This window comes from Aspergillus brasiliensis (genome assembly GCF_001889945.1).
Source record: "Aspergillus brasiliensis CBS 101740 unplaced genomic scaffold ASPBRscaffold_2, whole genome shotgun sequence".
Lineage (NCBI taxonomy): Eukaryota > Fungi > Ascomycota > Eurotiomycetes > Eurotiales > Aspergillaceae > Aspergillus > Aspergillus brasiliensis.
In genome coordinates, this window is record NW_027137443.1 from 1,967,589 (window position 1) to 1,993,985 (window position 26,397).

Sequence of the window (26,397 nt, forward strand, 5' to 3'; positions counted from 1 at the left end):
ATGGATGGATGGTTGGTTGGTTGATTGGTCTTATTTTCGTTGCATGTTCTTTACCGTGGTTTACTACTTTTCGAAGGCTCTTTTTTATCCCCCCTTACTGCTTGCTACATTGCTAATGGAGTTGACTTCTTATTCTGGAAGTAACACAGAGCTTCTAAATCATTGAACAGATTACATATATCCACTGTTTATCTATCTAGCTAGTACGTAGGGAAATTTTTAGGGGCTTGGTAGGCAATCAGTGAGTACTGTGTGCCTGATTCGAGAGGATTTCTGTTTGCGATCTACTCCGTAGTATAACTAGATATTACCTAATGGGAACCACTCGTCGTGTGGGATTCGGGTAAAGTATATGTCTTGATTATAGCTAACTAGATAATAACTTGTAAACGAGCGTAGTATACAGCAATCTCATCATTGTACAGGCTCAAATACATCACAAGAATCAATCAAAGACAGGAACCAAGAGATGACATGAAAGAAAGTACTGCTATTCGCGCACCCTATAACCCCCTCCCAGGCTGTCGTCTGTTTTTCCAGTCCAGTGTCGCTAACGCCTGCCTATCATTCAAAGGACCACTTCTCAATCTGTTCAAGGCTCAATAGCATCCGAAAAAGAAACGCTAGAACAATGATATACGCTACCCAAATAAAATTCGTCGAGTCATTAGTGGATTAATGGTATCGTAAGTAGACTTCAGGGGATAAACATTGCTGCGACGGTCATGAATCCGAAGTATCTGTGCTGTGTGGTTAATGTGGTACTATAGTGGAGAGGATCGGAAAGACATACATGGTCGCACATCTCCAGCCATCTCGAGAGTCAACGAGCTGGTCTGCGCTGGTGGAGTTGGTGGAGGCGATGATCGACGCAGCGACACCTACGAGTGCGACTACGACAAGACGACCAGAGAACTCAGAGATCATGCTGAATGCGAGCAATGGAAGGAGAATGGCAGTAGATGCGATGATGATGGTGGTGAAGATAGGCTTCGCAGTCGAGGTAGAAGCCATGCGAGGGGTAAGAGAGATAAGGTCTTTGGAGTAGTCGAGGAAACGTGTTTCAGCGGTGATGACGGGGTTGGTCTGCTTCATCCAGTTCCGGTACGTGTCAATATCCTGCGTAGAGGCACGGGGGAGCGTCTGAAGGACCCTGCTATACGAGCTGAGGGCATTGTCTTGAGGTAACTTGTTAGTATTCGTATAATTGATTGTTTGGCAGTCGCACTTACTATATTGCTCGGTCTTTCGAGCGAGCGCTCCTAGGAGCTCCTCACGTCGATAGTGGACGGAGGAGTACACCTGTGCTTGGGCATCCATACGCCGGGAGGCAGGGAGCATCTTCGTGCCCTCTTGCTCGGCCGTCGCGGCCCGTTGCAATTCCTCGTACTCGTCCACTAGACGCAGGTCTTCCTCCATCTGTGCAATCTCATCTTGAAGATGAAGCAGGACACGATGATTGATATTCTCAAAACGGCGATACAGAGGAGGGAGACGGGGCTCCTTGCCCTCAGTGGCTGAGCTCAGCCGGGTAGCGAGAAGACTATATCCGGAAATGTCGGAGGAGGATTTGGTGTTGCGCCTGTTTCTGCGTGCGGGTCGGTGAAGGTCTTCTTCAGGACTTCGCGGCGGCGATGGGGGTAGTGGCGACCGATGAATGGAGACCGAGTTCTGAGGGTAGTACGTCTCCGGTCTGGCATTCAAGTCCACGTCTCGCTTCTCATAGTAGGTTGAGCCATCAGGGAACGCCCCTACTGCACTATATGCCCCATCCAGTGAGGGTTTATGCGCCGGAATGTGGCTCTTCACTGTGTTTGAGGTGACGGTGCTTGGAGGAATGTCAATTGAGCTGGGAGTCTTCTGAGAGTTCGCCGAAGACTTGGACAATATGGACGAGGTACGGCTGCGGGCATCGGTCCCTTGGGCAGCGGGGCGATACATCTGACGGACAGCGTTCTTGTATGCCCCTTTGGCATTATTGCTGGGAACGCTATGTAGCTGGGGATGTTCGTACTCATCAGACGAGGCATCATCATCCGTTGTAGTGGAATTGTCCTCGAGATACTCGAACACATTTGGAGCTTTGCGATCGGAGTCATGTTTGTTCTGAGTTGCTTGTGGCCGCGCAGTGGACCCGGTGCTGTTGCTCTTTGATACCGTAGATTTGGTTTGACTGTCTACCTTGGGTTTCTCCGCTGACAGTTTGGGGCCTTTGGTGGAGTGTGAGTTTGAAGAAATGACCGAAGCCGTGGATGCTCTGCTCGTCCCATCTTTTTTAGACTTTTTGGAACGAGTAGAGCTAGTATAGAATGGCATCATTGGTACAAGAGGTGGTTAATGGCGGTCAATATGGTAGCTTCAGAAGGCCGCAGCGAAAACTAGTGTTTCCGGCTTCAGGCCATACCCCAAGAGATGAACAGAAGGAACAATCAGAGTGTACTCTGTTGAGATGGGTGACGGTGTTTGGAGGGGGAGCACTAAAGGCATATCAAGGGAGAAGGGTAAGGCCTCAGAGACGGCGCAACTCTCGGACGGGCGTTCAAGAATGTAGGACAGAATGCGGTTGATAGGTCTCTTCCTCCCTGTGTAGCGGATCGGAATACCCTTGACAAGCGGATAGTTTGAAGATCGCTGACAGACTATGGATCCCTCCAAATGGAGATCCCGCCGATTAGCCGGTTCTTAGATCGATCGGGGGTGAGTTGTATAGAGAGAGCGAGAGAGAGAAACTATGATCAAAGGTAGACAGGATGAGTCTCAGGACTGGAAATAGTCAACAGTTAATACTGGACTGACAAGGCGTATCAGCCCCCAACATCTAGGACGAAGATGAGACAGATCCCCGACAACAGCGACGAAGGAGAGCGCTGAACAGGTCCTTTTTTTGGACGCGACAGGCGTGAGGAAGTCTCATTCGCGGTGGTAGGCGCCCCGAGTTCCTGATCAGCTCCGATCGCGAGGGGCACTTCCCTGTCAGACGGGAAGTTGTTCGTTTCTTTTTCTCGATTGCGAGATGGACTATTTATCATACATTGACTGAATATTAGAGGAGAAAGAGAAGCGCAATGAAGAGGAAGAGGAAGAGAAGAAGTACTATGAATGAGGGAAAGAAGAAGTGGGATGTGGAGGATCCACTTGCGGTGGTTGAAGAGCAATTCGACTGTTCTTCTATACTACTACAATCAATCCATGCGGACTTTCAACTGGGGATCATCTGTCCCCCTCCACCATCGCTTGAGGCACCTTTTTACTGGTACATCCTCGAAGTTTATGCTGCGTTGGCTGATGGTGACTCGCTGCCGATCCCACCTTGCATGACTGAAATTCTTCGGCGTTATCGTTGTTGGACACGATGGCCAAGGTCATTCATCCCGACGATGAGTTGGTGAGAAGCTATTCATGTGCTGGTATTCTTTCCAGAGACTCGAGGGGTTTGTGTGGACGCCACTCAACGGTGTTCAGGCTGTATCTTATGTTTTCTATCTAGCTTTTATCCCGCTCTCATTTCTCTGCTTTGTCCCGCTGATCCGCGGGTTGAAGTCAAATGCATGACATTCCCTTCCGGGATGCTCTGGAAGCATGACTTGCAGCAGAACCGCTGGCACTGGCTGCGTCCGGACTGTTCACCAGCGCATCGCGAATAGGATGTCCTGGAACATCAATCGGGCATATTCTCATTGGTGCAGATGATGATTATCTCACTAGTAGCATTCCCCTCCATTCCATTCCATCCAGTCATGTTATTGTATGGAGTATATCTACTTCAAACTCACTCACTGTAGTTATATCAGCGGTGAGGTAATTACCGTATGGTACGGGCCGTGGTCTCCGCCGCGCTTAATTCCGTCCTTCCATCGATTCCAATCCAGATTCCAGACACCAGATTGTGCCAATTTCTTTGCCATTACGCCCACCGCGACCGGTCCGATCTTCTCTTTCTCTCGCGGATCAGTCCTTTCGCCTATCTCTTCTGCCCTCGGGCTCATGCTTCGACCGTGGCTTCGGCAGTGCCCGCGAGCAACCCGCTCGCTCGCCGGTCCGCAATGCCATCTTCCCCGGCCGCAGACTGCCAGGCGCGCCCTTAGGCCCCTCCCTGCCTTGTCCCTTTCGCATCCTATTCGATCCCTCCAAACAACTACGACCGAATCGCCGGACCGCATTCCCCTGCGAAAGCAGCTGAAACAGGACGCCAAGGCTGTCAAGGCGCGCAAGCGACAGACTCGGGAGAATGAGGAGGCCTCCCGACAGAAGTGGGAGTTGACCGTGGGCATTGAGATCCACGCGCAGTTGAACACAGAGTCCAAACTGTTTTCGCGTGTGTAACTGGACTTTAAGACAATTGGGTCGGATTGTCTGGCTGATCGCTGGAGCAGGAGCGTCTACGTCATCTACGGATCTTCCCAACTCGAACGTCGCTCTATTCGATCTGGCATTCCCGGGGTCGCAACCGGTTTGTGGATGAATTCTCTATGCATGAGGTGCAGATACTTACAGACATGGTGTAGGAGTTCCAGATCGCAACGCTCCTCCCCGCCCTCCGCGCCGCCCTTGCCTTGAACTGCGAGATACAGCCAGTCAGCAAATTCGACCGCAAGCATTACTTCTACCAGGACCAGCCGGCAGGATATCAGATCACCCAGTACTACGGTAATTCAGCCCCCCACCTCCTCTTCCCCCGCAGCCGATCAGCGCTCTAACCCAGAGTAGAGCCTTTTGCGAAGAATGGCTATGTAGACCTGTTCCGCCACGACGGCATTGCGCCGGAGGACGGCGATATGGTTCGCATCGGCATCAAGCAGGTTCAGATGGAACAGGATACCGCCAAGTCACAAGAATACCCGCCCTCAACGCAACTGCTCGACTTCAACCGTGTCTCCCACCCGCTCGTCGAGATCATCACCATGCCGCAGATCCACACGCCCGCCACCGCGGCGGCCTGTGTTCGGAAGATCCAGTCCATCTTGCAGTCGTGTAATGCGGTGACAACTGGCATGGAGCTGGGAGGTCTGCGGGCTGACGTCAACGTCTCCGTCCGCCAGCGAGGTGACACAGCCGGCACGCATCAGTACGGTGGCATCGGCGGACTCGGACAACGCACGGAGATCAAGAACCTGAGCAGTTTCAAGGCGGTCGAGGATGCCATCATTGCGGAGAAGAACCGGCAGATTGCTGTCCTTGAGAGTGGCGGGGTGGTAGAAGGTGAAACCCGCGGCTGGACGATCGGAAGCACCGAAACGCGCAGACTACGAGGCAAAGAGGGGGAGGTCGACTATCGCTATATGCCTGACCCGGATCTCCCGCCCCTCTACATCGGTGCCGATCTCGTGGCGGCACTTCAAACCAATCTCCCAACGTCCTCGGATGCGCTCATTGAACTCCTAGCGGGGCCGGAGTATGGGCTGCCCATTGAGGACGCGAAGCCGCTAGTGGAAATGGAAGACGGCGCGCGGTTGGAGTACTTCCAGGAGGTTGTCGACCTCCTGCGAGCGCTGCAGTCGGACCAAGACCCCAAGGCGCAGAAAGGACTGGCGCGGGTGGCCGGCAACTGGGTTCTCCATGAGCTTGGGGGTTTGTGGGCCAAGGCGGAGGAAGCGTGGGATGCGGCGCGAGTGCCTGCCCCGACCCTGGCCGCGCTGATCGACCAACTACAGCGGAAGCACATCACAGGGCCGACGGCGAAGCAGGTACTCGCCATGGTGTTCGCGGGGGATGCGCGGCCGATCCCCCAGCTGCTGGAGGAGGAGAACCTCCTGCTGCGGCCACTGTCGCGCGAAGAGTATATAGCACTGGCGGAGGCAGCAATCAGCCTGAACCCCGCCATGGTGGAACAGATCCGACAGAAGAACCAACTGGGCAAGCTGGGCTGGTTTGTCGGACAGATGATGCGCATGGGCGAGAAGGGCCGCGTTGAAGCGCCAAGAGCCGATGCGATTCTGCGGGAGTTGATCTTGGATCAACGATAAAGTATACGACCTGTATAGTAAGTAGATAAAAAGCAATAGATAGCAATAAGCATGCATGATACCCATCACCGTGTGAATTCCCCCACTCTTATCCCCGAAAGTCATCTGTCCGAGGGGAATTGCTAATGGAAACGGGCGGAGGAAGTGGATGCTCTCCTGGACCTGTACTTAGGGGAACACTCGTTCCCTAAAAGCAGGTCTTAGCGATCGCGGACGCCCCACGGCTGAGAATGCTTTTAACCGGCTCGTCGCCCCTGCAATCCAGGTTCATTCTTCTTTTCTTTCAGTATTATCTTCGACTCTTCTCTCTCTTCATCTCTCTAAACTCTCTTCTCTTTTTCCTACTTGCTCCTAAGGGTCCAACTTCTCGTGGTGGTGCTGTGAAGTCTACCTCGGATCGTCTCCACTCACGATCTTATCTCATCTTGGGTCCGCCCTTCTAGAACCTTTTCTTTTTCTTCTTCCTTCATCCCACGCGAACTCTCTCCCCTCCAACTTTGCCCCTCATCCCTTATCTCTCCCTCTCACACATTCACCATGACTTCTCCTTCGACAATCCGGCAGAGATTCCTCTCCAAGCCCAACCAGCTGGGCGTTGTGGCCGTTGGTTTCAATGGCGGACAGGTACGGACAAAGAATTGAATCCCCGACGGATCCGTCGATCATTTAGTAGCGTGCATAGTCAAAAGAACCCCCCACTAACCCACGCAACCTGGCTACTATAGTGCAAGATGGGTGTCGAAGCAGCCCCGATGGCTCTCGTCCAAGCCGGTCTGCTTGAGCAACTGCGCGACGATCTGGGCTACGAACTGCACTATGACGATAAGGTCCACCACTACGAAGACAAGATGCCCGAGAACGACCCCGACCACCGCGGCATGAAGAAGCCCCGGTCGGTTAGCGCCGTGACCGAGTCGCTGAGCTCCCAGGTCTACGAGCACGCCAAGGAGGGCAAGTTCGTGCTGACCCTGGGTGGTGACCACTCCATCGCTATCGGTACCATCTCCGGTACGGCCAAGGCTATTCGTGAGCGTCTGGGTCGGGAAATGGCTGTCATCTGGGTGGATGCGCACGCTGATATCAACATCCCCGAGATGAGCCCGAGTGGTAACATTCACGGTATGCCCATGGCGTTCTTGACGCGCTTGGCTCGCGAGGAGCAGAAGGATATCTTCGGCTGGCTGCAGGATGAGCACATTATCAACACCCGCAAGCTGGTGTACATTGGTCTTCGGGATGTCGATCGCGGTGAGAAGCAGCTGCTTCGTGAGCATGGTATTAAGGCGTTTAGCATGCATGATGTTGATCGGTAGGTTCCCTCCTCGTCGTCCTTAAGTATCCGATGATGCAGTGAGTGTTCTGACAACCTGCAGGTACGGCATTGGCCGCGTGGTCGAAATGGCCCTGGCGCACATTGGCAATGACACGCCGATCCACCTGTCGTTCGACGTGGACGCGCTGGACCCGCAGTGGGCGCCTAGCACGGGTACCCCGGTGCGTGGTGGACTGACGCTGCGCGAGGGTGACTTCATCTGCGAGTGTGTGCACGAGACGGGCAACCTGGTGGCGATGGATTTGGTGGAGGTGAACCCCAGCCTGGAGGAGCACGGAGCGAGCGACACTATTCGGACGGGATGTTCGATTGTGCGGAGTGCCCTGGGAGATACTTTGCTGTAGCTGATACCTCTGGCAGTAGGGGGAGAAAGAAGTAGAGTAGACTAGAACACTAATGAGCAATCTGAAGCAACGAATGTTAAGCTTATCCGGAATAAGTTTGGATTAGTGTGAGCTTGACTGCGGAGAACGAGTGGATGGTGTAGATAGTTACTAAATTTACCCGCCCTGCCACCGCATTAGTTTCATCCTGCCACCGGAATTTCCAAATCCCCATCATGAAGAGATGCAATTGTCTTTCTTTCATGATTTACTTTTCTTGCATTCTTTCATTAACTTGTCAATCTTGTCATTCCTTGATTTATTCTTATTTCTTGATACCCTGGTACTGCTATATACATACATCTCACATCGAGCAAGTTCTGGACCCGTCAGGCCATATCATATCCGCCCAACCCACGCCTCGCCCCAGCTCTCCCCCCATTGCGGTCAACCCTGATGCGTTGTCAGACCTAACCTAGTTAAACCAAGTTGAAGGAAGTCAAGGTGGAGAAGTTATTGTTTTCAGCCTGATGATCACTTAATGCGATCTTTATATCACCATACCCCGGAAGATTCTTGATATATACCTACAACCTTACTTTCTTATCCACCACTCTATACTATAGTACATCAATTGTCTATATACACCACACACACACAACTACTAAACACCAACTTCAACACTACCACCCACATACTATTACCTACTACCCCTTTCAAAGAGGAGAAAAGTGAAAGGGAAATGGCAATGCGAATCTACCACCACCGCCGTCCCCGCCGATACCACTGGCCCGAACTCCAACTCAACATCTGGATCATCGTGGTCCTCTCCTCCTCGGCAATCTGTCTAGGTATATTCGCCTGGTTCATGACCGTGCAGAATGATCTGGGATTAGAAGTTCCTTGGTACGTTTACCCCCTTCCCCTTATCCTCACCCCATCCCAGCATCACAAACTAACATCTCCCCTCACCCTCCTCCTCCGGAGGAGGAGAATGGGATGGAACAATAGGATATTCCCCTACATGATAACCGCCGGCGCTCTAGGAATCTTCTTCGTAATCTTCATCCTGGTCCTCGCGGCCCAGCGCTTCCTGCTTCCGGGGATAATCATCGTCGGCGGGTTCATTCTCTTCGTGCTATGGCTGACGGGCCTGGTGGAGACGTCGTTGCAATTGTATGGGGTTGCCGCGAATGTTAATGATAATTGTCGGAATTATGTGGATAATTTGAAACCCGTGGGGGATGGGTGGAGGACGTTGGCGTGGATTGAGGAGGAGACTATTTGTGAGTATTTCTCTTTCTTTCCTTTGGGGAGATGTGTTTGGGGTATATGGGATAAAGCTAATAATCAATGGGTGCAGGCAATTGTTGGAGAACGGCGTTTGCGTTTGAATTGATCAATACCATCTTCTATGTTTGGATGATTATTATGTCGTGGCAGGTGAATCGCGATCTTTATCGCTAACTCCTAAGGAAGAAGGGGGATGGGATAGGAGTTCGGTTCATGTATTATGAGATACTACTATGTTATGATTGTATGATTGATAATAAATTCAAAGCTACCTGCTCAATTTCAAACTACTGGTGCATGCATGGCTATATTCAGTTCATTTTCCTATATTTCAAACGCCCTCGCTATGCCATCACTTATTGGCAAACATGGCAATTATCACAACGCCAAATACATCCAACTTGATATCCCAACCGGACTACCCTCAGCCATTCTCATTTGCAATTTGTTCTTCCGCTTCCGCATCGTAGTCCGCTCCTTCCAGTGCAGCCATCATCTCGCGCTCCAGCTCATCATCTTCCTCAGCAGGATCCACCTCTGCTGGATCAGGCGGGCTCGACTCCTCAGCGGGTTGCTCCTGCTCCTGCTCCTCGGCCCCCGGTTCAGTGGCAGATGCTGTTGCTGTTGTACTTGTGCTCGACTCTGCCGCCCCTGCACTGGCTACCTCCTTAAGCCCCGTGCTGCGCTCGTATGACCGCTTGATTCGCTGTGATAGCCGCGAGCTTGGCTCGTCGCCCTCGCCGGCACTATCCGGCTCCTGATCGTCGTCGTCGCCGCCTTCTCCTTCCTCGCGCTTCCGCTTCTTGCTCGCTGAAGCAGCACCGCTCTCATCCATGAATGAGGCTTCGCTGTCGCTCTCGCTCTCATCGTCACTGCCCAGAAACTCCTTGAGTTCTTCGTGAACCTTGGCCTGTTGGTCCTCGTCGTAGCCGAGGGGCGACATCTCGGATATGCCTGCGGATTTGAGGATATCCTCCGTTGCCTCGTCGTCCTCCGCTACCGAGTCGCCCGTTGCCTCATCCGAGGACGACAGCCACGAGCTCTCCGCTAGTTCTTTGGACCCCGGTGAGATGGGCTCGCCGCGGTCGTCGGGGTGCACGGGGAGGAGGTACGGTTCCTCCGCTAAACGCTTCCATTGCGTCAGGCAGTCTAGGAGCCATTGTGTCGTGACGATCTTGACCTTCGGATACCGGGTGGCTTCGCGCACTTTGGCTGTGCGGTTCCGCCCGGCAACGAGGTGCGTGGTCTTCATGTTGATCTTGGATGCAATGACCACCCCGAAACTCTTCGCCCAGAGGGAGATGTCGGCGTTTTGTGTATCCGTGCCGAGGGGAAGCACGCCCGAAAACACCAGCACCACACCGCCGAGGATGCGACGCTTCATGTAGGGCATGATGTCCTTGACGTCCGGGACTAGTTTCAGGTCGACGTCCTTCTCCTTGGATGGGGTCTTTTCGCCGCGCAGGGCGGCGACTCTTCCGCCCAGCGCCCGTGAACGTCGTCGGTCGTATTCGTCGAAAAAGTCCCGGTGCACTTGCTCCAAACGCACCTCTAAATCGAACAGCTCCCGGTCATGGTCCTCCAATAGGTGATGTCGGTGCTTGCTTAGATCTTGTGAGTCGTCTATGCTGCTGGATGTATCGCTGCTCTCTGCTGCGTCGTCCTCCGCGTCTAGCTCCTTTTGCTTCTGCAGTAATGGTCGGTCCTCCACCTGATGCATGATTGTCTCCTCTTGTGCATCGCTCTGCTCCTGTAATAACCTGGGATTGTCGCCGCCACCCATGGTTACTAGCTGCTCCAATGTCGATACCTCTGTCTGGTTGTCTGCCTTTGCTGTCGATCCGTTGACGTGGTGTTCCGCCAACGCCCCCTTGGCTGCCTTCGCTGCCGGCTTCTCACCCCCTTTGCTGGGAGGTCCCAGCTCCTGCTTCTTCGGGAGGAAACTAGAGTTGATGTCCCCGATGCCGACGAAGAAGTCGTACGGCGACACCTTTATGAGATTAGGGCTCCAGCGCCAGACGTCCCCGCGGTCGTCGATGATGACGACCATCTTGGTGTCCACCGGAAACAGCCGGTGCAGGTTCTTCGCCGTCAAGCTACCACTCTCATCGCGGCTGAGAATACGGTCGCCAAAGAGTTTGCGGTCTGGATCTATGATACTAGCGATATGTTGCGCATAGGCCCTCGTGCCCATGGTGTAGATATGCAGCTCAAACATCTCCGACACATTCTGCAGAAACGACTCAAGCCCCGGTCGTAGTTTCACATAGTACCAGCACCCGCGCATTCCCGGCCCATCATCTACCAGCTGAAACGCACGAACATCGCTCAGTGCCTGATAATTCGGGTTCTCCTTATCCTGCATCCACTCTCCGACAGTCGGGTCGACGGTAGCATGAATAATGGTCTGGTCCAGATCGACCACCAGCGACAGTTTCCGATTCGACAGTAAGCGACGCTTCGCATCCTCTTCCACCCGCGTAGCTTCTCGTTCACTAACAGTCAGCGTGGTATTATCGTGGGCCATCTGAATCGGCGCGCGATACACATCAGCGACCTCGGTATTGTACGAAGACCTGCAAAACAACCGTAAGCCAAGCTCAACCAAAAACACCCGATATCACCTACGCAGTCATATCCTTGCCACAGATGGCACAGAGTCCGCCAAACTGAACCTCGTGAGCACATGGCTCATCGATTTCCAAAACATCAACCCTAACCAATTGTCAGCATCCCAACAACAGATCCAACTGATAGACAACAGCAGGCGTCGGAACATACGGCTCATCAATAACATCCCCCTTTGAGATCTTCCACTGCACCACCTCCCCATCAACCGTCGACTCAAACTTTGTCGGAAACTTGCGCTTCACATCCACCTTATTCCCCAATCCATCTCCCTCCGTCACAGTCGTCTGATACACATACCAGAACAACGCCTCGTCCCGTTCCACCGCATCACCGGGCTGTTTCAGCAGCGACGTGACCGTGATCGGGTAATGGAGGCTAGGCGGTAACCGGAGAAGCATGCCTAAATGTCTCTTTCACACGGCTCGACTCAGCAAGCTCTCCTTGTAATCGTAGGTAACCAACCCCCCTCCTGCCTCCCCAGCACCGATGGTGAGGCAGCGTCGGGCGAGGGGCCGCGGATGCTTTTATTTTCGATGGCGAAAGGAAAGAAAGCAAGAAAGAAAAGGATCGAGCTCGATAGCTATGAAGCCATTCCCGAAACTTCTGCCGTCGGAAGAAACAACAGCAAGCTAGCTAGCGGATGATCGCAGTAGCGCACGAGGGTCTCGATACGAGGAAAGGGTGTAGGTGGACAAGTGATGGAGTTGTCGTGGGATGGTTTGCCACGCCAGGACGCGACGAAGACAATAAGGCGGGCGCGGGTTTGCGCTGTGGAAGTGTGTTGGTTTGTTCGCGAAAAGCGGGTCAATACGTGCTCGTGTTATCGAGCACAGGAAAAGGAACAAAGGAGCGATCGGGTGTGGAGGTCGAAGGTACGGAAAAATAGAAGTATGTGTGGGAGGATGATGAAACAAAGACAGACTAAGAGAGGAAAGCCTGGACGAGGAGGAGGTGGTGAGAGCGTGATGAAGAAGGCTTGGCTGCCAAGAAGAGTTGCTTGGATTGGCGCCTGGCTTGTGCGGGGCGAGACTCGCCGGCCCAGACTCGGCTGCTACCGCGGTTGCTTCTATGGTGACTGCATCACACGCTTTACGCTATTTTCCATTAAATTAAATCAAAAGGTGTTGTTACTATCATATTGCACAAGCCATTCATATCCTAAAGTGGCAACACATGTCAAACAATATCACCGGCTTTCCATTGAAGATCCCTAGAATCTATCCAGCAACCGCTGCAAACATGAGGAAAACCATTCACAACATAACGTGTGTTCGTCTGCAAAAATCATAGATCAAGCTACAAGAAGCAATGATGACAGCAAAGGCAGCATCATAGATACCACATCGACCCCGCAGAACTAATTTACTTAGCCTTGGCCAGTCCAACAGCGCTGTTGCCCAGGTCATACACGCTGTACCACTTGCGCAGGAACGCATCGCCCAGAATGGCCAAGGGTCCAACCGGCTCAGGGAAGTCCATGCCCATGAAGGCACTGACGCAAGATCCCTGCACCTCCAAAGTGTAGTCAAACGAGGAGATGGTGAAGTTGTGGCCAGCAAGGGTGAAGGTAACGTCGGGCAGGGACGAGCGCTTGTCGCAGTCAACGGTGTACTGGCCGGTCCAGCCCTTCTTAGCACCGATCTGAGCATTGCTGGAGGATTGTTAGCAGCCCTTCTTTTCAACCTAGAGAATCAAGGCATTTGACTTACATCATCTCGGCCAGGTCAGCAGGCAGAGCAATCAGGGAAGTACCAGTGTCCAGAATGACACCGGTATTCTCCAGCTCAGCAACGTCGTCGCCAAGAGCAATGGCGTCAAGGTCAACCTCCCAGTAAGCCTTACGGCGCAGGGGAATCTTGATCAGCTCGCCAGTGTAGTGGTCCTTGTCGACACCACCAAAGGTCGCCACGGACTCGTCACCCTCCTTGTTGGTGTCTCCAAGGTAGAAGGCAAAGACCGGCTCGTCAAGGAGCTCCTGGTCAAGCATGTTGTAGAAGGGAGGAACAATCTTGTTCACGGAGATGGTGTCATAACCCAAGCCGAGGATGCCATCGAACCGGCCGAAGGCAAAGGCAAGGCCAGGCTCGTTGGTCGCCTCAGCGAAGTCCTGTCCCTTGATCTTCAAGTCGCCAATCTTCAGGGTGTCCTGAGAAATGAAGCCGCTAAGGCTACCAGAGCCGTACTTGATGGCGAATTCACTGCCGTTCTTGTGATACGTACTCGAGGCAGACGAGTCGTACTTGTTGTGGAGGTAGCAGGCGATAGAGCTGCATTCGCTCGAAGGAACCCAAAGGTTCGAGCTGCCAGTATCCAGGACAACCTTGAACTTCTGGGGGGGAGTACCCAGCTCGATCTCGGAGAAGTCTATGGCAGGAAGGGTCAGCAGTAGTTTCAACCATAGAAGACGGCATATCCATACACTGTGCATTCAGGAAGTTGTCCACCAGGACATCATGACGGCTCATGTCATTGATAGGGTTCTCCTCGACCAGCTCCTTGTGGATGGACGGGCGGATGCCCATGTACTTCTGGCCCAAAGCGCGGACATGGGCATCGATGTTATGCGTGTACTATAGATGACGGTCAGCTTGAAATCATTCTGGAGCTTCATAAAAAGCTATCTATCTAAAAAGCAAGAGCTGCTATTAGGCCACACTCACAAGCTGCTCCTCCAGAGGCACCTTGTTAAGCTTGAGCTTGTGAACCTCGGCGGCGGCACAGCCCAACAGCACGGATGCTGTGAGCAAGGAGGTTGACTTCATGATGGGCGACAGCGGCAACGGCTACCCAGCGGGATCTGATGGACTGGGTCGAAAGACTGAAGGATGCACGTATGAATAGAACTGATGATAGAGACAGAGAACGATGAAGAAGAGATGGAGGATAGCAGGGGAAAAGAGGAGGTCTGGGGGTCAGGGAAGAGTGATGCGGGTGACTTGAGCCGGGCGGCGCTGGTTGCGGAGCGACCTGCCAGGTCGCAGCCAATGGTTGGCCAGCCTGGCTGCGTCATTTGGCAAGGGGATCGTCACGGGTTATCGCTCCAGTTGATTGTAGCTCCCAGGTCTCCCAGGTACATCTCCTCGAGACTCTCAATGATCAGGTACGATCACTCTCATCTATCTATCCTATCTCCACGTCTTTTTATCTACGTTTGAGTCACCTCCGGAGCTCCCTGAAGGTCTCCTTGTTACCTGGGGCCTTATCGTGAGGGTCGGATCACGCGAACCCGAGCGCGGGTGATGATGTAAGACCGCCTTAGGTTCCCGGTGCCTGCCTACTGCTCACTAGCGCAACCGCCTTGCCAAACTGGCCAACAGCTGCGGACAGGTCCTATCTACCTATCGCTGACCTGTCTACTGAGTAGGCAGCAGAGAGCCGGACACGTACTCCTGTAGATCCTAAGAGGCTCGGATATCCGTCTAACTGGAGCTTGCATCTGTTGATTCACCGCCCCAGCCAAGTGGCGGTATTTACGTGGGTTACAGATCTACAAGGTACTTGATCCCAAACGATAGACTACGCCAGCGGAATACCCAATGCGTCAGTCGTTGTCCTAATATGAAATAGCCTAGATGTTGATAATACAGCTAACGGTCCCCCTGTTCGCCTTGCGTAATCCGATATCCAGCCTAATGCACGTCCCACACTTGATTTACCGGTAGAATTCGAGTCTGTATGCTTAGTTAGCCATGTCCATGTCACGGGTAGTATAGACAATGTCCCGTACCTATCCGCTTCCTGGCCGGTCTTCACTTGGGCGGCGTAAGCATCCTCGAGATCAGACTGGATAATGTTGTAACGGTTCTTCCGGACGGCACGGAGACCCGCCTCTTGCATGATGGCGGCAATAACCGCACCCGAGAGTGGTTCATTGCGCACAATCAGCGAGTCCAGGTCAACTTCCGGCGAAAGCGACATCTTGGATGCTATCGTAGAGAAAATCAAACGGCGCTCACGCCGGTCCCGCAAAGACGGGAACTCAATCTTCCGGTCCAGACGACCCGGACGTAGCAAGGCCGGATCCAGAGTATCGGCTCTGTTGGTGGCCATGATGACCTTGACATTGCTCGACTGCTCGAATCCATCCATCTGGTTGAGAAGCTCCAGCAGGATACGCTGCACCTCACGGTCTGCACCCGTCTGGGCGTCGAAACGCTTCGTGGCGATGGCATCAATCTCATCAATGAAGATGATAGCCGGGGAGTTCTCCCGCGCCATTCTGAAGACATCACGAACCATGCGAGGTCCTTCACCCAGGTATTTCTGAACGAACTCCGAACCGTTTACACGAATGAAGCTCGCGGTTGTGCTGTTTGCCACCGCCTTGACCAGCATGGTCTTACCCGTACCGGGAGGGCCGTAAAGGAGAACACCGCGAGGAGGGTCGATACCTATTACCAATGTCAATAATCGACTCCTGTTAAGGGAAATGACAGTGAAAGGAGAATAAGCTCACCGATCTGCTTGTAAAGGTCAAAGTGCGTCAAGGGCAGCTCGACTGCTTCCCTGATCTCCTGCTTCTGCATGTCAAGACCACCAACATCCGCATAAGTCACATCGGGCTTTTCGCTCTCGCCCAGCATAGCGATAGAGGAGTCCGCCTCCGGGGGTAGGATATCAACAAGGGCGTTGGAGTGACGGTGGAGTGCGACCGAGGACGAAGGCTTGAGCTTCTCGCGGTCGAGCGTGGACAGGATACGGACGACATAATTCGAACCGGTTGACGACTGCACAATACCGGTACTGGGATAATCAGTTATTTGTTTCCATGTCGAAAATTCTGCGCGGCGCCATACTTCTGATCGATCGCCTCCATAAACTGGCCGATAACCAAAGGCACACTCTGTATCCGCTTGATCTCCTCCTGCGCACGAACAAGTTCTCTCTTCAAGCTCCTGTACGAAAAATATATGTTAGCTCAGATGGTACATGCCCAAATAAAGACGGTATATAGCTTGCCTTTGCTCATCCTTGATGTACTCCTCCTGAAGCTGAATGTACCTGTTGTTGAAGAGTCAACATGTGCCGCGGCAACCATCATCACAGTTGGGAGCATACTCTAGATGTCTCTGCAACCTCTTCAATGTGGCGTATTCATCGCTCCCATCGTTTCCTGTGCCCTCGAGCGAGTCTATGTTGGGAATGGTGTCCAATGGAGCTGCCTTGGTGAGAGGCGTGACGTTGTTCGCCGGGGTCTCGACGGCGACGTCTCCCATGGCGGAAATTTGGTAGAAACGGAGCGGGTGTGAAAAGCAAGCACAGTCAGCTGTAAGCTAGAGAAAATGTGTCCCAGAAAGAAATGGATCGATCAGTCGTGGGCAAGTTGTGAAGGATTTGGCTTGTTGGGATCTATTGCGTCGATGCCAGACAGCCCGGCTCACGAAGCTCACGGGCAGTGGTCATGTGACTTGGTAGCTCGGCGGTCCAGCTGATACAGTGGCGCAGGACAAAGCCTTTCGCTCAGTCATGGTCGATTTCTAACAAACTTGGTATAAAAACTCATTATCTTCATGAGTGGGCTAGTTTTATGATGTGATATGTTTCTAGGCTTCTGAACTTTATATAATGTACACAATATACGAATGTGCCGTTGTGACCTCACAAGCGTCTTTCGGGTTGCTAGATTAGTATATACTTCAACGTAACCATCAAGTGCCGATTCATAAAAACCCTGCTACTGGTAAATAATTGCATTCCCAGCTGCTGATAGTACGAGACATGTTCCAACATTCCGGACGTCTACCCTAATTACATATACGTTGAGTCCATCGACTACTACTTAGCTAGTTGGCCGACGATAGTTACTTGCTCTGATGTTATATAATAAGTTCTCAGTAACGCCAGTTTAGCGAACGGCTGAATCCAAGAGACGAAGCGACCTGCATAGCGTAACAACCGTAAGGCAGTGTGCTTATGCCGTGTAGGGCGAAATTAAGGGTACATTATATCGGGTCAAACCAAGCATTTGCGGAGGAGGGGAACTCCCCATCTAACAAGCTATAGTACTTCGTAGCAGACCCGAAGATTCCAGACTCAGTTGGGCTGAGTGAATGCCTAAAGTGGGAATGGTGCGTCGTTCGTCCGCATAGTCACATGATTATGAGTGATTACATAACTTCAATAATGAAGCCTAATCGGGTAAAAACACCAGCAGGATGGAGATGGACGCTCATTTTCTGGGTCCAGGTAGTAACGAGACACGTTGTGAGATCTGTTTATCCAATAGCAACAGCGGCCACTGGGACTTTTGCCTGGGGATCTTGGAGATAAGGTGCATTGCATGAGATGCCACCACCTCTATAGGAAATCCACGTTATCTGCCATCCCTCCCATGCGAAAGTGAGCCCGCAGGTTGACGGCGGAATGCCACGAGCTGGTAGGACTGTAACGAGCCATTATATATGTGGCATCTTGATACTTATTCACTTGTACAGGTGCCGCTTGCCTGACCTGCCGGCAAAAATGCCGCAAGTGTGATCGTGGCCGTCCGAATTGTCAACGATGTGTCTCAAAAGGTTTAGTATGTGGAGGATACCCAGAACGGTTCAGATTCTGCGGGATCGCCAGTCGAGGTAAATGGAAGGGTGCTCGCATACCGACCAGCAGTAGAAGCTCTACCGGAGGCCGATCAGGAATAAGCGATGTTGCCTCGGATATCCAGGTGCCATCGACCCAGGAAGTTACTGAGACGTCGCACTCCAATTCGGAAGGTGACCAACCTTCTCCAGCCATCCTAGGTGGTAGCTCAGAGACAACAGCCAAGGATCTTTCTGTTCCTGAAAAAACACCCGAAGTTCCTACTCGGCCGCTACCAGAGCTTCCAGACGACGTAACCACACTTCTTGATGCCCCAAACACAGCCAGGCTGTTAAGCCATTGTAGGCTTTATCACTCAGCCCATTGATGGCAAGGCGCTGACATTATGCTGCAGACGATGAGATCATCTGTCCTCATCAGATAGCCGAGATCGGGGATGACGCAGAGAACCCTTATCGAGCGTATATCCTCCCGCTGGCGCGCAAAAAGATCGGGCTATTGTATGCTGTTCTGGGGCTTGCTGCTTCCCACCTCGGGCGGATAACTGGTGATGAATTCCTGCATGAAGCCACGGCAGTTGAATACCGTATGAAAGCTATACGTGCCTTGAGCGAAGAAATCCGGAAGAGCCAGAGGACCTCTTTGCTCGAAGACGAACAGGACACCGTCCTAGCGATCATTCAGGTTCTGTTGCTTCATGATGTAGGCTTTGGGAGTCCCATTTCTGTTGTCCGAGCATCTAAGCTGACAGGAAGATAGATTTCTGAATCAGGGGTATCGAGCCATGGCATTCACATCACAGGTGCTATGTCTGTTTGTAAACAACTTTTGATTGCTGAGGGACTGCATGGCCGACGCCAGCGGGCCATGTTCTTCCTCGGTAACTTGGCTTGGTATGTTAACCCAGTCCTGCTGTTCCGGATACACAGCTCACTAGGGAACAACCAGGCTTGACATAATTCGAGCATCCGCTGGCCCTGAGAGAATGTGCTTTTCTCAAGATGTTCGTGAGTTAGTCGCATGCGCCAGCGATAGAAAGTTCGAGTTGGTAAATGGGTGCCCTAGAGAAGTCTTTTTGGTTGTTGGCGCAGCACTGGAAAAGGCCAAGGAACATACACTGGGCTGGCTTACTTGGGATGAGTATCAAGTCGCCCTGCTCTTAGCAAAGAACAAGCTCTATGCATGGGAACCACAAGGAAGAGAGTACCCTAGCCATGATCCTCTCTGGCTATCCATAGCGGAGGCTTTTCAGTTTGCATGTATCTTGCGTATTCTTCGGCTGCTGGACCCTTTGAAGCCAGCCAGCAGCTCTGATATACAAGAGTGCGTTCGAAGGATTCTCGACGCGACGGCAGTGATTACTCCGGATTGCTCGTTACTAGAAATCCTTGTCTTCCCACTGTTCATGGCAGGATCCGATTGTCTCTCGCCACATTCGCGGTATTATGTTCTTACGAGACTGCGCGAAGTTGAGCGGAGATCGGAATTTCGCAACCCAGTCCCTGCTGATTTATTAAGAAAGGTTTGGGAGGCTCGTGCGGCTCAAGCCCAAGATGATCATACAAATATCTCGTGGACAGCATTTGTAAGTGACATTCTGATACCTTGGGGTTTCCATGACTTACCATTCAACCTAGACACACTTTCCTGGACTGGCGCGACAGCATGACTACCTAATCATATGAAGATATAGGCACATGGATTACTTTCGATACTCATGCTCAGTAGTTGCAGAATCTGCAAACGGCCGGTGTATTATCTAAAGTCTATATACTTAGAAGTCGGTTGCATGATAACATATCTTGGGTTCTGTTGGGTCACTCGGTTTGGCCTTCATTGCGTTGATCAGTAGTAGTAGTAATAGTATCCATGCTCGTTTCGAACGGCGAGTTATGCGAGCTGGATTTCCGGCAACAAAATGGAAGGAATGAACTCTCTGAGAATTTAGTCAACCGATGCATTTAGGGAGACGGTAGCCAGCACATAATGTATAACATACCCTTGTCACCGCAGAGCCAGCTCCCACCGTGCTTCTTCGTCCGATAGTAATCCCAGCTAGGATGATTACGCTGCCTCCTATTCAGACACCGTCTTCGATATACTTCCTTGCCGGCTTCTAGGCCCTCCTGACCTTGTCGCACAGCCGGGTCCATGGGATAGGTAGCCCCGTAGATACAAACACTGGGCCCAGTGAATACACTTTCACCATCTGTCACGAGACCAATATGCAGACAAGAAGGTTGAAGTTCAAAGAGGTTTTCTTGCCGACTTCAAAGTTCAAGCCGTGATTCACTGAAATGAGTCGGTATCTCAAGAACAAGCTTCTCATCCTCCAGGGGATACGGATGAACTGGAGGGAGAGAGAGCGTGTCTCCTAGGATGCTGATTTGGTGAACATTCCCAAAGACCGGTAGGAGATCTCGCTTCCGCCATAGCTCTACCTTGCGATGCCGGGAGACTTGACAAGCCTGATTTAACCTGTCGCAGGCTTCTTTACAGCGTTGTTGATGGGCCTGGGGGTCTGCATCCCAAGCATTGTAGAGCTCACCATTGAGCATCTTTTGCCATTCATTCAGTGTCGTCATGTTTTAATGTATAATTCTGTCGGATATTGTGGATTATTCAGAGGAAGAGGGTGAACTGAGGTTGTAGTTCTTTTATATAGCATTTCCGAGCGGACTAAAACAGCCCACGTCTTTCAGAATCGGATTTCATTGCACGGGGTTATGGCCATTCATCGTCCAATGCGATCAGCTGGACGGTTGGAAATACTTCCGAATTAGGCAGGTTATGCCTCGGCCGGTGTGTAACACGATTCCCAGCTTGCCGACGCGCCGCACAAGGACCACAAGAATGAGATTGCTGGAGGATATACAATTCACCATCTACCTTCCTAGTATGCATAAGCTGCCGTGCTACGGTTAACTACAGGTTTGGATTAGTATCTATGCAAGCTATCTTGCCAGGAAAGTTGAATAATAAGAAGACTGAATATCATATAAAGCCCGTGGCTACTGTATCTGATACAAGCCTAATTTTGAGACAATGTAACGTCTCTTCATGGTAGTACAGATGACAGAGGATGCATGTATAGTTTCTGCATCAGACATAGTAGCTATTGATTTAGAACAAACCGAGTTAGAATCAAGGATCAGGTGGTTGCAGGAACCAGGCCGCTGCTGATGACGTAATACGAGACACTCTCAAGGCGATGGTGATTAGCTAATCTGCCGTCAGGGTCCGCCTACTGAAACGGCTCACCCCTTTTACCCGCGCCCGACTGCTACCGACCTGTGCTCCTGCTCCTGCTGCTTGCTGCTTGTTGCTGCTCCAGGCTGGTTGTCTGCTGCTACGTACTACCGGTAAGATAAAACTTACTGGAAACCCTTACGCCAGGCCCATCCGAACTTGCCTATCGTTTTTGTTCCCTCGTCCCCCCGTCTGGCTTGAATTCTGATTCTCGACTCGTGAGGCGCGCCTCTGATCACTCCACGCCCGTCCCCATTCTTGCCTTTCCCAACCCCGTGTGCCCTCTCCACCTTTCCAGAAGGAGACGCCCCCTCCCTTCCCTTGGGAAGCAAAAAAGGAATCTAGACATCCAAAATTAATCGGATCAAATAAAATACCAGATTTTCAGGTACTGCAGTGTACCGAATCTATACGGAGCTTTAAGTCCAGGTACGCCTGTCATTCCTCACTATTGATCCCACTCCCCGCTTGTCTCCCAGTCATTGGATTTGCCTTCCACACGCCTCACCAACTGTGGCCACGCACTAAGTATTGGCCACTCTCACTCATTCCTCGGGAGCACCGCGCACGTTGCCCAAAAGCCATTGCTGGTGGTCCTTTCTTCCATGGGTTGTAGGCCTTTCTATGGCTGATCCATCATTCTGCTTTTGATTATTTTAATTTCTGCAGCTTGTTGTCATTCGAATATTCCACCTGAAACCCTTTTTCCCCCATACTTACTTCCCGGTCGCCTTGCGATTTGCTGATCGGTCTTCTGCCACTCAGTGCCGCTCGCAACGCCCGCTGCGAATCCTCACTTGATTTTCTGCGGTACCAGCGACCTTTCATGGTCCCGTGACCTGCTCGATCTCCTCGCAATCTCTCTCTCCGGCCTTCCAACCACTGCTATTCGGGACCGGCCTCCATCCGCTTGTGAGTCGGCATTTTTAGTTGTCCAGCCTTGTCGGTATGTACATCCTGCCTGTCCCTTACAATTTTCCTTTTTAAGAAAACATCAATCCACACACCCCAGATTATCCCCCATAACCCCCCCTGTCTCTCCCGATCTACACGTTGGGGTGGCTGTCCTCGGTGTGTGGTGTGGTCGCTGCTTCGTGTCGCAGAGCGACAGCGCGACACCCTTCACTGTCAGCTTCCTCACCTGACGCGTCTAGACCCTCTTCCACACCTACAAACCTCGGAGATTGTGTCATTTACCCCTAAAAAAATAAGCTCGTGATGACTGTAACACTGTTGTTCTTATCGGTCGCGTATCGATGATGACCTTGGTGCTCGTGTCATTTTTCTGACAGCTCTGGTTACCTTACAGATGGGTTGGTAAAACCACTCGACATGAATGCCTGGCTAGCCGACGCCTCGAACCTTCCGAACCATGACAATGGTGCTTTTCACCAGGCGACCATTGATCCTTCTGCGGCATTCCTCCATACCTCTCCCACTCCCGACCCTACCCAGTTCCAGCGCATGTTCAATGGCGTGCCGCGAAATGCCTCTCCTGGCTTCCACAACCCGAACCAGGTGATTCCGTCAAAAAGGCCGCGACCGGAGGATGCCATGTCGATGTCGCCTCGACAGGCCCCGGGGGCGATCGCTGCATCCCGGTCCCAGACTCCTCATCAGGTGCCATATCCAGGGTATCAGGGAGCTGCGAATGGCGCGCCTCAATATCCTCCGCATCCGACTCCGTACCAGCACCTCCAGCAAGGAGCTTCTCCGAATGTCACTCAGTCTCCGATCATGCAGGAATTCGACCAACACGGTGTACAACGAATGGGCACAGCTTCGCCCAGTCCGTTCTCCCCAGCCGGTCCTCAAGTAGGCTCCCACATGTCTCCGTCACAGTCGGATCATCCGAGTAGGGTGAACACGCCGCAAAACAGCTCATTCATGCCCAATCAACCCTTCCCTCAGGCCATGGCACCCCAGTTTCCGCCTGCGCCTGCAATGACTACTGCCGCTGTGCAGGCGCCGATGCAAGCACATTATGGTGGTATGCCTCAGGGGTATCAGCAAGCCATAGCTGCCCAGCAGCAACAGCAGCGAATGCATGCCATGCAGATGCAAAATCAAGGTCGTCCAATGGCGATGAATCCCGCCATGACCGGACGACCCGTGGCAGCTGGGATGAACGCGATGGCCAACCCTCAACAAATGGCCGCCATCAGGCAGATGCAACAGACCATGGCTAAACCGCCCAATCCGGAAGGCTTCATGAGGTCACTGCAGAAATTCATGATGTCGCGCAACCTGCCTCTGGATCCTAGCCCCGTTGTTTGCGGTCGCCCGATCAATCTGGTCCAGCTTTATGCTACGGTTATGAAGCTCGGAGGATCAAAGAAGATAACGGCCGCGAATATGTGGCATGTCATTGCACAGCAACTTCAGTTTCCGCCGATGCAGCTGCCGATGGCCATGCAGGAGCTCAGGGAGCATTATCAGCGGAACCTTGCTGCGTACGAGCAGGCCTTCCTCAGCACCCAGCAGAAGCAGTTTGCGGAACAGATGCAGCAAACAGCGGTGCCACGCCAACCTAGTGATCCGTCTGCCATGCAGTTCCAGTCGCCAGCCATCAAACCGGGCCAGGGATTTGAAAATGCGCAGCAAATGGGACACCCATCGCCGAGTCCTGCGTCTGTATCAAGTAGCGTACAACATAACGCTTCAAATGGTTTTGCGACACCTACACCTGTCAAAACTCAGGGCAAACCGCAGAATCAGCACCGTCTCAGTATATCCCGCCAGTCACAGCCCCCAGCAACGCCAAATGATCCTACTGGCCAAATACCAACTCAATCACCTGCGCAGCCGGGCAAAGGCCCAGGTCAAGTCCCCGGCAAGCCCTCGGAGCCGCTGGACCAGTCAGACCAGCCTTTGAAGCATCAGATTGAGGATCCCTTCAAACCCATGGTCTTGCCAGAAAGCAGTTTCCATGGACCCATAGCCATCGATGAGATGTATCAGATTGGGGAAGATATCACTCGGCTGAAGCCTAATGTCCCTAGTTTTGCCGAGCTGGGTGTAATTGACATCCATGCTCTCACAATGAGCATCAAATCCGGGATACATGCTGAAATGCGCATGGCTCTGGATACGCTTACCTCCATATCTTCAGAGCCGGCCATTCAAATATCGTTAGATAACTGCGACGACCTGGTGGAGAGCTTAATAGAATGCGCTGAGGACCAGGCCGAATTTCTCGCGGAGCATGCTGCGGAGGTGTCTGATATGATGCTTCTATCCTCATATGAAGAGATAACTCGTGGATGTCAATCGGAGTGGACATCCTTGGCGGATGTCCCAGAATTCGGCAGCCTCGAGTACGAATTAGACCGTGCCGTCGACCGACTCATTTGCATTACAACCATACTACGCAATTTCTCGTTCATTGAGTCGAATTTTGGGATACTGTCTACGCCTCCGGTTGTCCAATTCATGTCAACTATCATCCGTTACCTCGGCACTCGCAATATGCTACTAAGGACACATCAGAACACGTTGGATTTCATGAAGGACACAGTCACTTACCTTAGTAACGTGGCTCACACGATCCAGTTACCGAGTAAAGAAGAAGCCCTCTGCCTTCTGCATTTCCTTCTTGCTTTTGCACCATTCCCAGGACCTATCGGCTCGGAGGGCATTATGTTCACTTCATACAACCCCTCTGTCCATAGATACACACCGGCAGCGGTTGATAGCTTGGCCAAGCTTTTGGCACGGGATGAGCCCAACCGGACATTCTTCAGAGCGATTTTCTCAGGCGATGGTGCTCCGCTCCAGCAAGAGTTGCTGACCCGTGCCTTTGGTCTTGCCATTTGCCCGGTCCCTGATCAGCCGCGGAAACCCTTGGCTATCGCGGATGCTCGGAAGGTTTTCCTCATGCAGGGCCTATTGGCAGCGGATATCCTGTCAGGGTTTGCTGATGGACCTATTGCCAAGTCATGGCTGGAGTCTGTCGACGGGTTTGCCATCCATCTTCTGCGACTCTCATGCCTCCTGAGTACGGAACGAGTTCCTCCACCGAGCACCAACTCACGCCAATCCCATGCCGCAAGGGGTCAAGCCGAAGCGGAAGCTGCTGCGTACAGCTCCATAATCAATCGGGGTTTGGCAATCTTGCGCCGACTAGCCGAGAAGTCGAAGCTTGCTGATTCCAACGCTTCGCTACGGTTCCCGTCGGGGATCATCCCAAGGAAAGAAAGCTTGCTTGGCGCACTGTTGATGCCTAACATAGATCCTGGTGTTGTACGGCAATTGATAACTTATGCACGACTAGCGGAATGAATGTGGTAACTTCTGGACGGTTAAGGCTTTTTTTTTTCTGAGATCATTTCTAGCGCGCTGGTTACCCAAAAGGTTATTGTTTGGGCCACGCTTAGAACATGCCTTGTTGATGTTTGCTTCTGCCATGTCTTCTACTTCAACCTTGAGTAAACAACTATCTACATCTCCGTTTTCTCCCTTTTTTTTCATTTTTTTCATTTATCTCTCTCTTTTTCTTTACTCTCTTACTCGATCTCGTGTGTTTGGCGCCGGTGGGAAGAACCTTTTTTTCTTTTATCGAGAGAGGCGTGACAATGTGTATCTCTGTGCTTTACCGCTGTACAATGTTCAATACCCTCGGGGCGACAAAAAAAATCAATGCATGATGTCTAAATGGGTAACTCTACTTCTATCATGGTCATCAACTGAACTGTATGGAGTAACTAGTTGATCCTGGTTCTTAATAATACTCTTGTTGGTCCGAGCGTTTCCTTCCTAATTGGGAACAGTTCGTAGACTAGTTAGTTAGTTGGCGGTAAGCCTTGGGAGTCTCGCTATTCACAGGAATCATATGACGTGTTGTATGATTGTAGATAGTATGACATGTAGTATGATGGAGAGACCAGCTGCTGTTCAAATGACCAGTCAGGATGGAGCTACCTATAAGACCTCAAGGGATAGAAGATGGCTGGAGGAGTGGTATGGAAAACCTCCTACTACTGCTACTGCTACTACTACACGCTAGTAGATAGCGAAAGGGTAAAGGAGATGAGACCACTTTCCGATAGATAGATAGCAATCATGTAGT

The 26,397-nt window shown here is 52.0% G+C and overlaps 10 protein-coding genes across 10 annotated transcripts; 5 read left to right on the forward strand and 5 right to left on the reverse strand.

Moving 5' to 3' along the window:
* Positions 1-697: 697 nt before the first annotated feature.
* Positions 698-2,316, reverse strand: ASPBRDRAFT_192269 (uncharacterized protein; the record flags this gene model as incomplete). Its single annotated transcript, XM_067620460.1, has 3 exons — positions 698-740; positions 794-1,178; positions 1,233-2,316. The coding sequence occupies 3 exons, from the start codon at positions 2,314-2,316 to the stop codon at positions 698-700; spliced, it is 1,512 nt and encodes a 503-aa protein (XP_067483345.1).
* A 1,668-nt stretch (positions 2,317-3,984) lies between these two features.
* On the forward strand, positions 3,985-5,963 carry ASPBRDRAFT_192270 (glutamyl-tRNA(Gln) amidotransferase subunit PET112; the record flags this gene model as incomplete). The annotated part of the gene is made up of 4 exons (XM_067620461.1): positions 3,985-4,315; positions 4,374-4,450; positions 4,506-4,647; positions 4,708-5,963. 4 exons carry the CDS (start codon positions 3,985-3,987, stop codon positions 5,961-5,963), a joined length of 1,806 nt encoding a protein of 601 aa, XP_067483346.1.
* A 537-nt stretch (positions 5,964-6,500) lies between these two features.
* On the forward strand, positions 6,501-7,640 carry ASPBRDRAFT_118087 (arginase; the record flags this gene model as incomplete). The annotated part of the gene is made up of 3 exons (XM_067617144.1): positions 6,501-6,587; positions 6,689-7,272; positions 7,337-7,640. The coding sequence occupies 3 exons, from the start codon at positions 6,501-6,503 to the stop codon at positions 7,638-7,640; spliced, it is 975 nt and encodes a 324-aa protein (XP_067483347.1).
* Positions 7,641-8,219: 579 nt separating this feature from the next.
* ASPBRDRAFT_393560 (uncharacterized protein) lies at positions 8,220-9,211 on the forward strand. The gene is made up of 3 exons (XM_067624119.1): positions 8,220-8,525; positions 8,631-8,905; positions 8,983-9,211. The coding sequence occupies exons 1-3, from the start codon at positions 8,362-8,364 to the stop codon at positions 9,084-9,086; spliced, it is 543 nt and encodes a 180-aa protein (XP_067483348.1). The 5' UTR covers positions 8,220-8,361; the 3' UTR covers positions 9,087-9,211.
* fcpA (protein-serine/threonine phosphatase) lies at positions 9,178-12,091 on the reverse strand. Its single transcript, XM_067624112.1, has 3 exons — positions 11,694-12,091; positions 11,541-11,627; positions 9,178-11,488 (listed from the first exon to the last, which is right to left on the reverse strand). Exons 1-3 carry the CDS (start codon positions 11,939-11,941, stop codon positions 9,337-9,339), a joined length of 2,487 nt encoding a protein of 828 aa, XP_067483349.1. The 5' UTR covers positions 11,942-12,091; the 3' UTR covers positions 9,178-9,336.
* Positions 12,092-12,687: 596 nt separating this feature from the next.
* On the reverse strand, positions 12,688-14,648 carry ASPBRDRAFT_203769 (pepsin-like aspartic protease). The gene is made up of 4 exons (XM_067621679.1): positions 14,204-14,648; positions 13,963-14,113; positions 13,253-13,907; positions 12,688-13,194 (listed from the first exon to the last, which is right to left on the reverse strand). Exons 1-4 carry the CDS (start codon positions 14,303-14,305, stop codon positions 12,906-12,908), a joined length of 1,197 nt encoding a protein of 398 aa, XP_067483350.1. The 5' UTR covers positions 14,306-14,648; the 3' UTR covers positions 12,688-12,905.
* A 411-nt stretch (positions 14,649-15,059) lies between these two features.
* On the reverse strand, positions 15,060-16,759 carry rpt3 (proteasome regulatory particle base subunit RPT3; the record flags this gene model as incomplete). The annotated part of the gene is made up of 5 exons (XM_067626792.1): positions 15,060-15,934; positions 16,000-16,286; positions 16,340-16,438; positions 16,503-16,544; positions 16,602-16,759. 5 exons carry the CDS (start codon positions 16,757-16,759, stop codon positions 15,060-15,062), a joined length of 1,461 nt encoding a protein of 486 aa, XP_067483351.1.
* A 1,147-nt stretch (positions 16,760-17,906) lies between these two features.
* Positions 17,907-19,765, forward strand: ASPBRDRAFT_26607 (uncharacterized protein; the record flags this gene model as incomplete). The annotated part of the gene is made up of 6 exons (XM_067622285.1): positions 17,907-17,919; positions 17,978-18,421; positions 18,475-18,782; positions 18,840-18,973; positions 19,029-19,665; positions 19,718-19,765. The coding sequence occupies 6 exons, from the start codon at positions 17,907-17,909 to the stop codon at positions 19,763-19,765; spliced, it is 1,584 nt and encodes a 527-aa protein (XP_067483352.1).
* Positions 19,766-20,037: 272 nt separating this feature from the next.
* ASPBRDRAFT_393588 (uncharacterized protein) lies at positions 20,038-20,893 on the reverse strand. The gene has a single exon (XM_067624121.1). It carries the CDS (start codon positions 20,663-20,665, stop codon positions 20,351-20,353), a length of 315 nt encoding a protein of 104 aa, XP_067483353.1. The 5' UTR covers positions 20,666-20,893; the 3' UTR covers positions 20,038-20,350.
* A 1,768-nt stretch (positions 20,894-22,661) lies between these two features.
* Positions 22,662-25,610, forward strand: ASPBRDRAFT_26609 (putative ARID/BRIGHT domain protein (SWI1); the record flags this gene model as incomplete). The annotated part of the gene is made up of 1 exon (XM_067622286.1): positions 22,662-25,610. The coding sequence occupies one exon, from the start codon at positions 22,662-22,664 to the stop codon at positions 25,608-25,610; it is 2,949 nt and encodes a 982-aa protein (XP_067483354.1).
* Positions 25,611-26,397: the final 787 nt, after the last annotated feature.

What these genes read in the sequence shown, in the direction of transcription:
- ASPBRDRAFT_393560 (XM_067624119.1), top strand. Translation starts at nt 8,362, where the DNA reads ATGGCAATGCGAATCTACCACCACCGCCGTCCCCGCCGATACCACTGG. An exon ending in CTGGGATTAGAAGTTCCTTG is followed by an intron (nt 8,526 to 8,630) that starts GTACGTTTACCC and finishes ATGGAACAATAG; the next exon opens with GATATTCCCCTACATGATAA. An exon ending in GATTGAGGAGGAGACTATTT is followed by an intron (nt 8,906 to 8,982) that starts GTGAGTATTTCT and finishes CAATGGGTGCAG; the next exon opens with GCAATTGTTGGAGAACGGCG.
- fcpA (XM_067624112.1), bottom strand. Translation starts at nt 11,941, where the DNA reads ATGCTTCTCCGGTTACCGCCTAGCCTCCATTACCCGATCACGGTCACG. An exon ending in GGGGATGTTATTGATGAGCC is followed by an intron (nt 11,628 to 11,693) that starts GTATGTTCCGAC and finishes ACAATTGGTTAG; the next exon opens with GGTTGATGTTTTGGAAATCG. An exon ending in TGTGGCAAGGATATGACTGC is followed by an intron (nt 11,489 to 11,540) that starts GTAGGTGATATC and finishes GTTGTTTTGCAG; the next exon opens with GTCTTCGTACAATACCGAGG.
- ASPBRDRAFT_203769 (XM_067621679.1), bottom strand. Translation starts at nt 14,305, where the DNA reads ATGAAGTCAACCTCCTTGCTCACAGCATCCGTGCTGTTGGGCTGTGCC. An exon ending in TGCCTCTGGAGGAGCAGCTT is followed by an intron (nt 14,114 to 14,203) that starts GTGAGTGTGGCC and finishes CGTCATCTATAG; the next exon opens with TACACGCATAACATCGATGC. An exon ending in CAACTTCCTGAATGCACAGT is followed by an intron (nt 13,908 to 13,962) that starts GTATGGATATGC and finishes TTCCTGCCATAG; the next exon opens with ACTTCTCCGAGATCGAGCTG.
- ASPBRDRAFT_393588 (XM_067624121.1), bottom strand. Translation starts at nt 20,665, where the DNA reads ATGACGACACTGAATGAATGGCAAAAGATGCTCAATGGTGAGCTCTAC.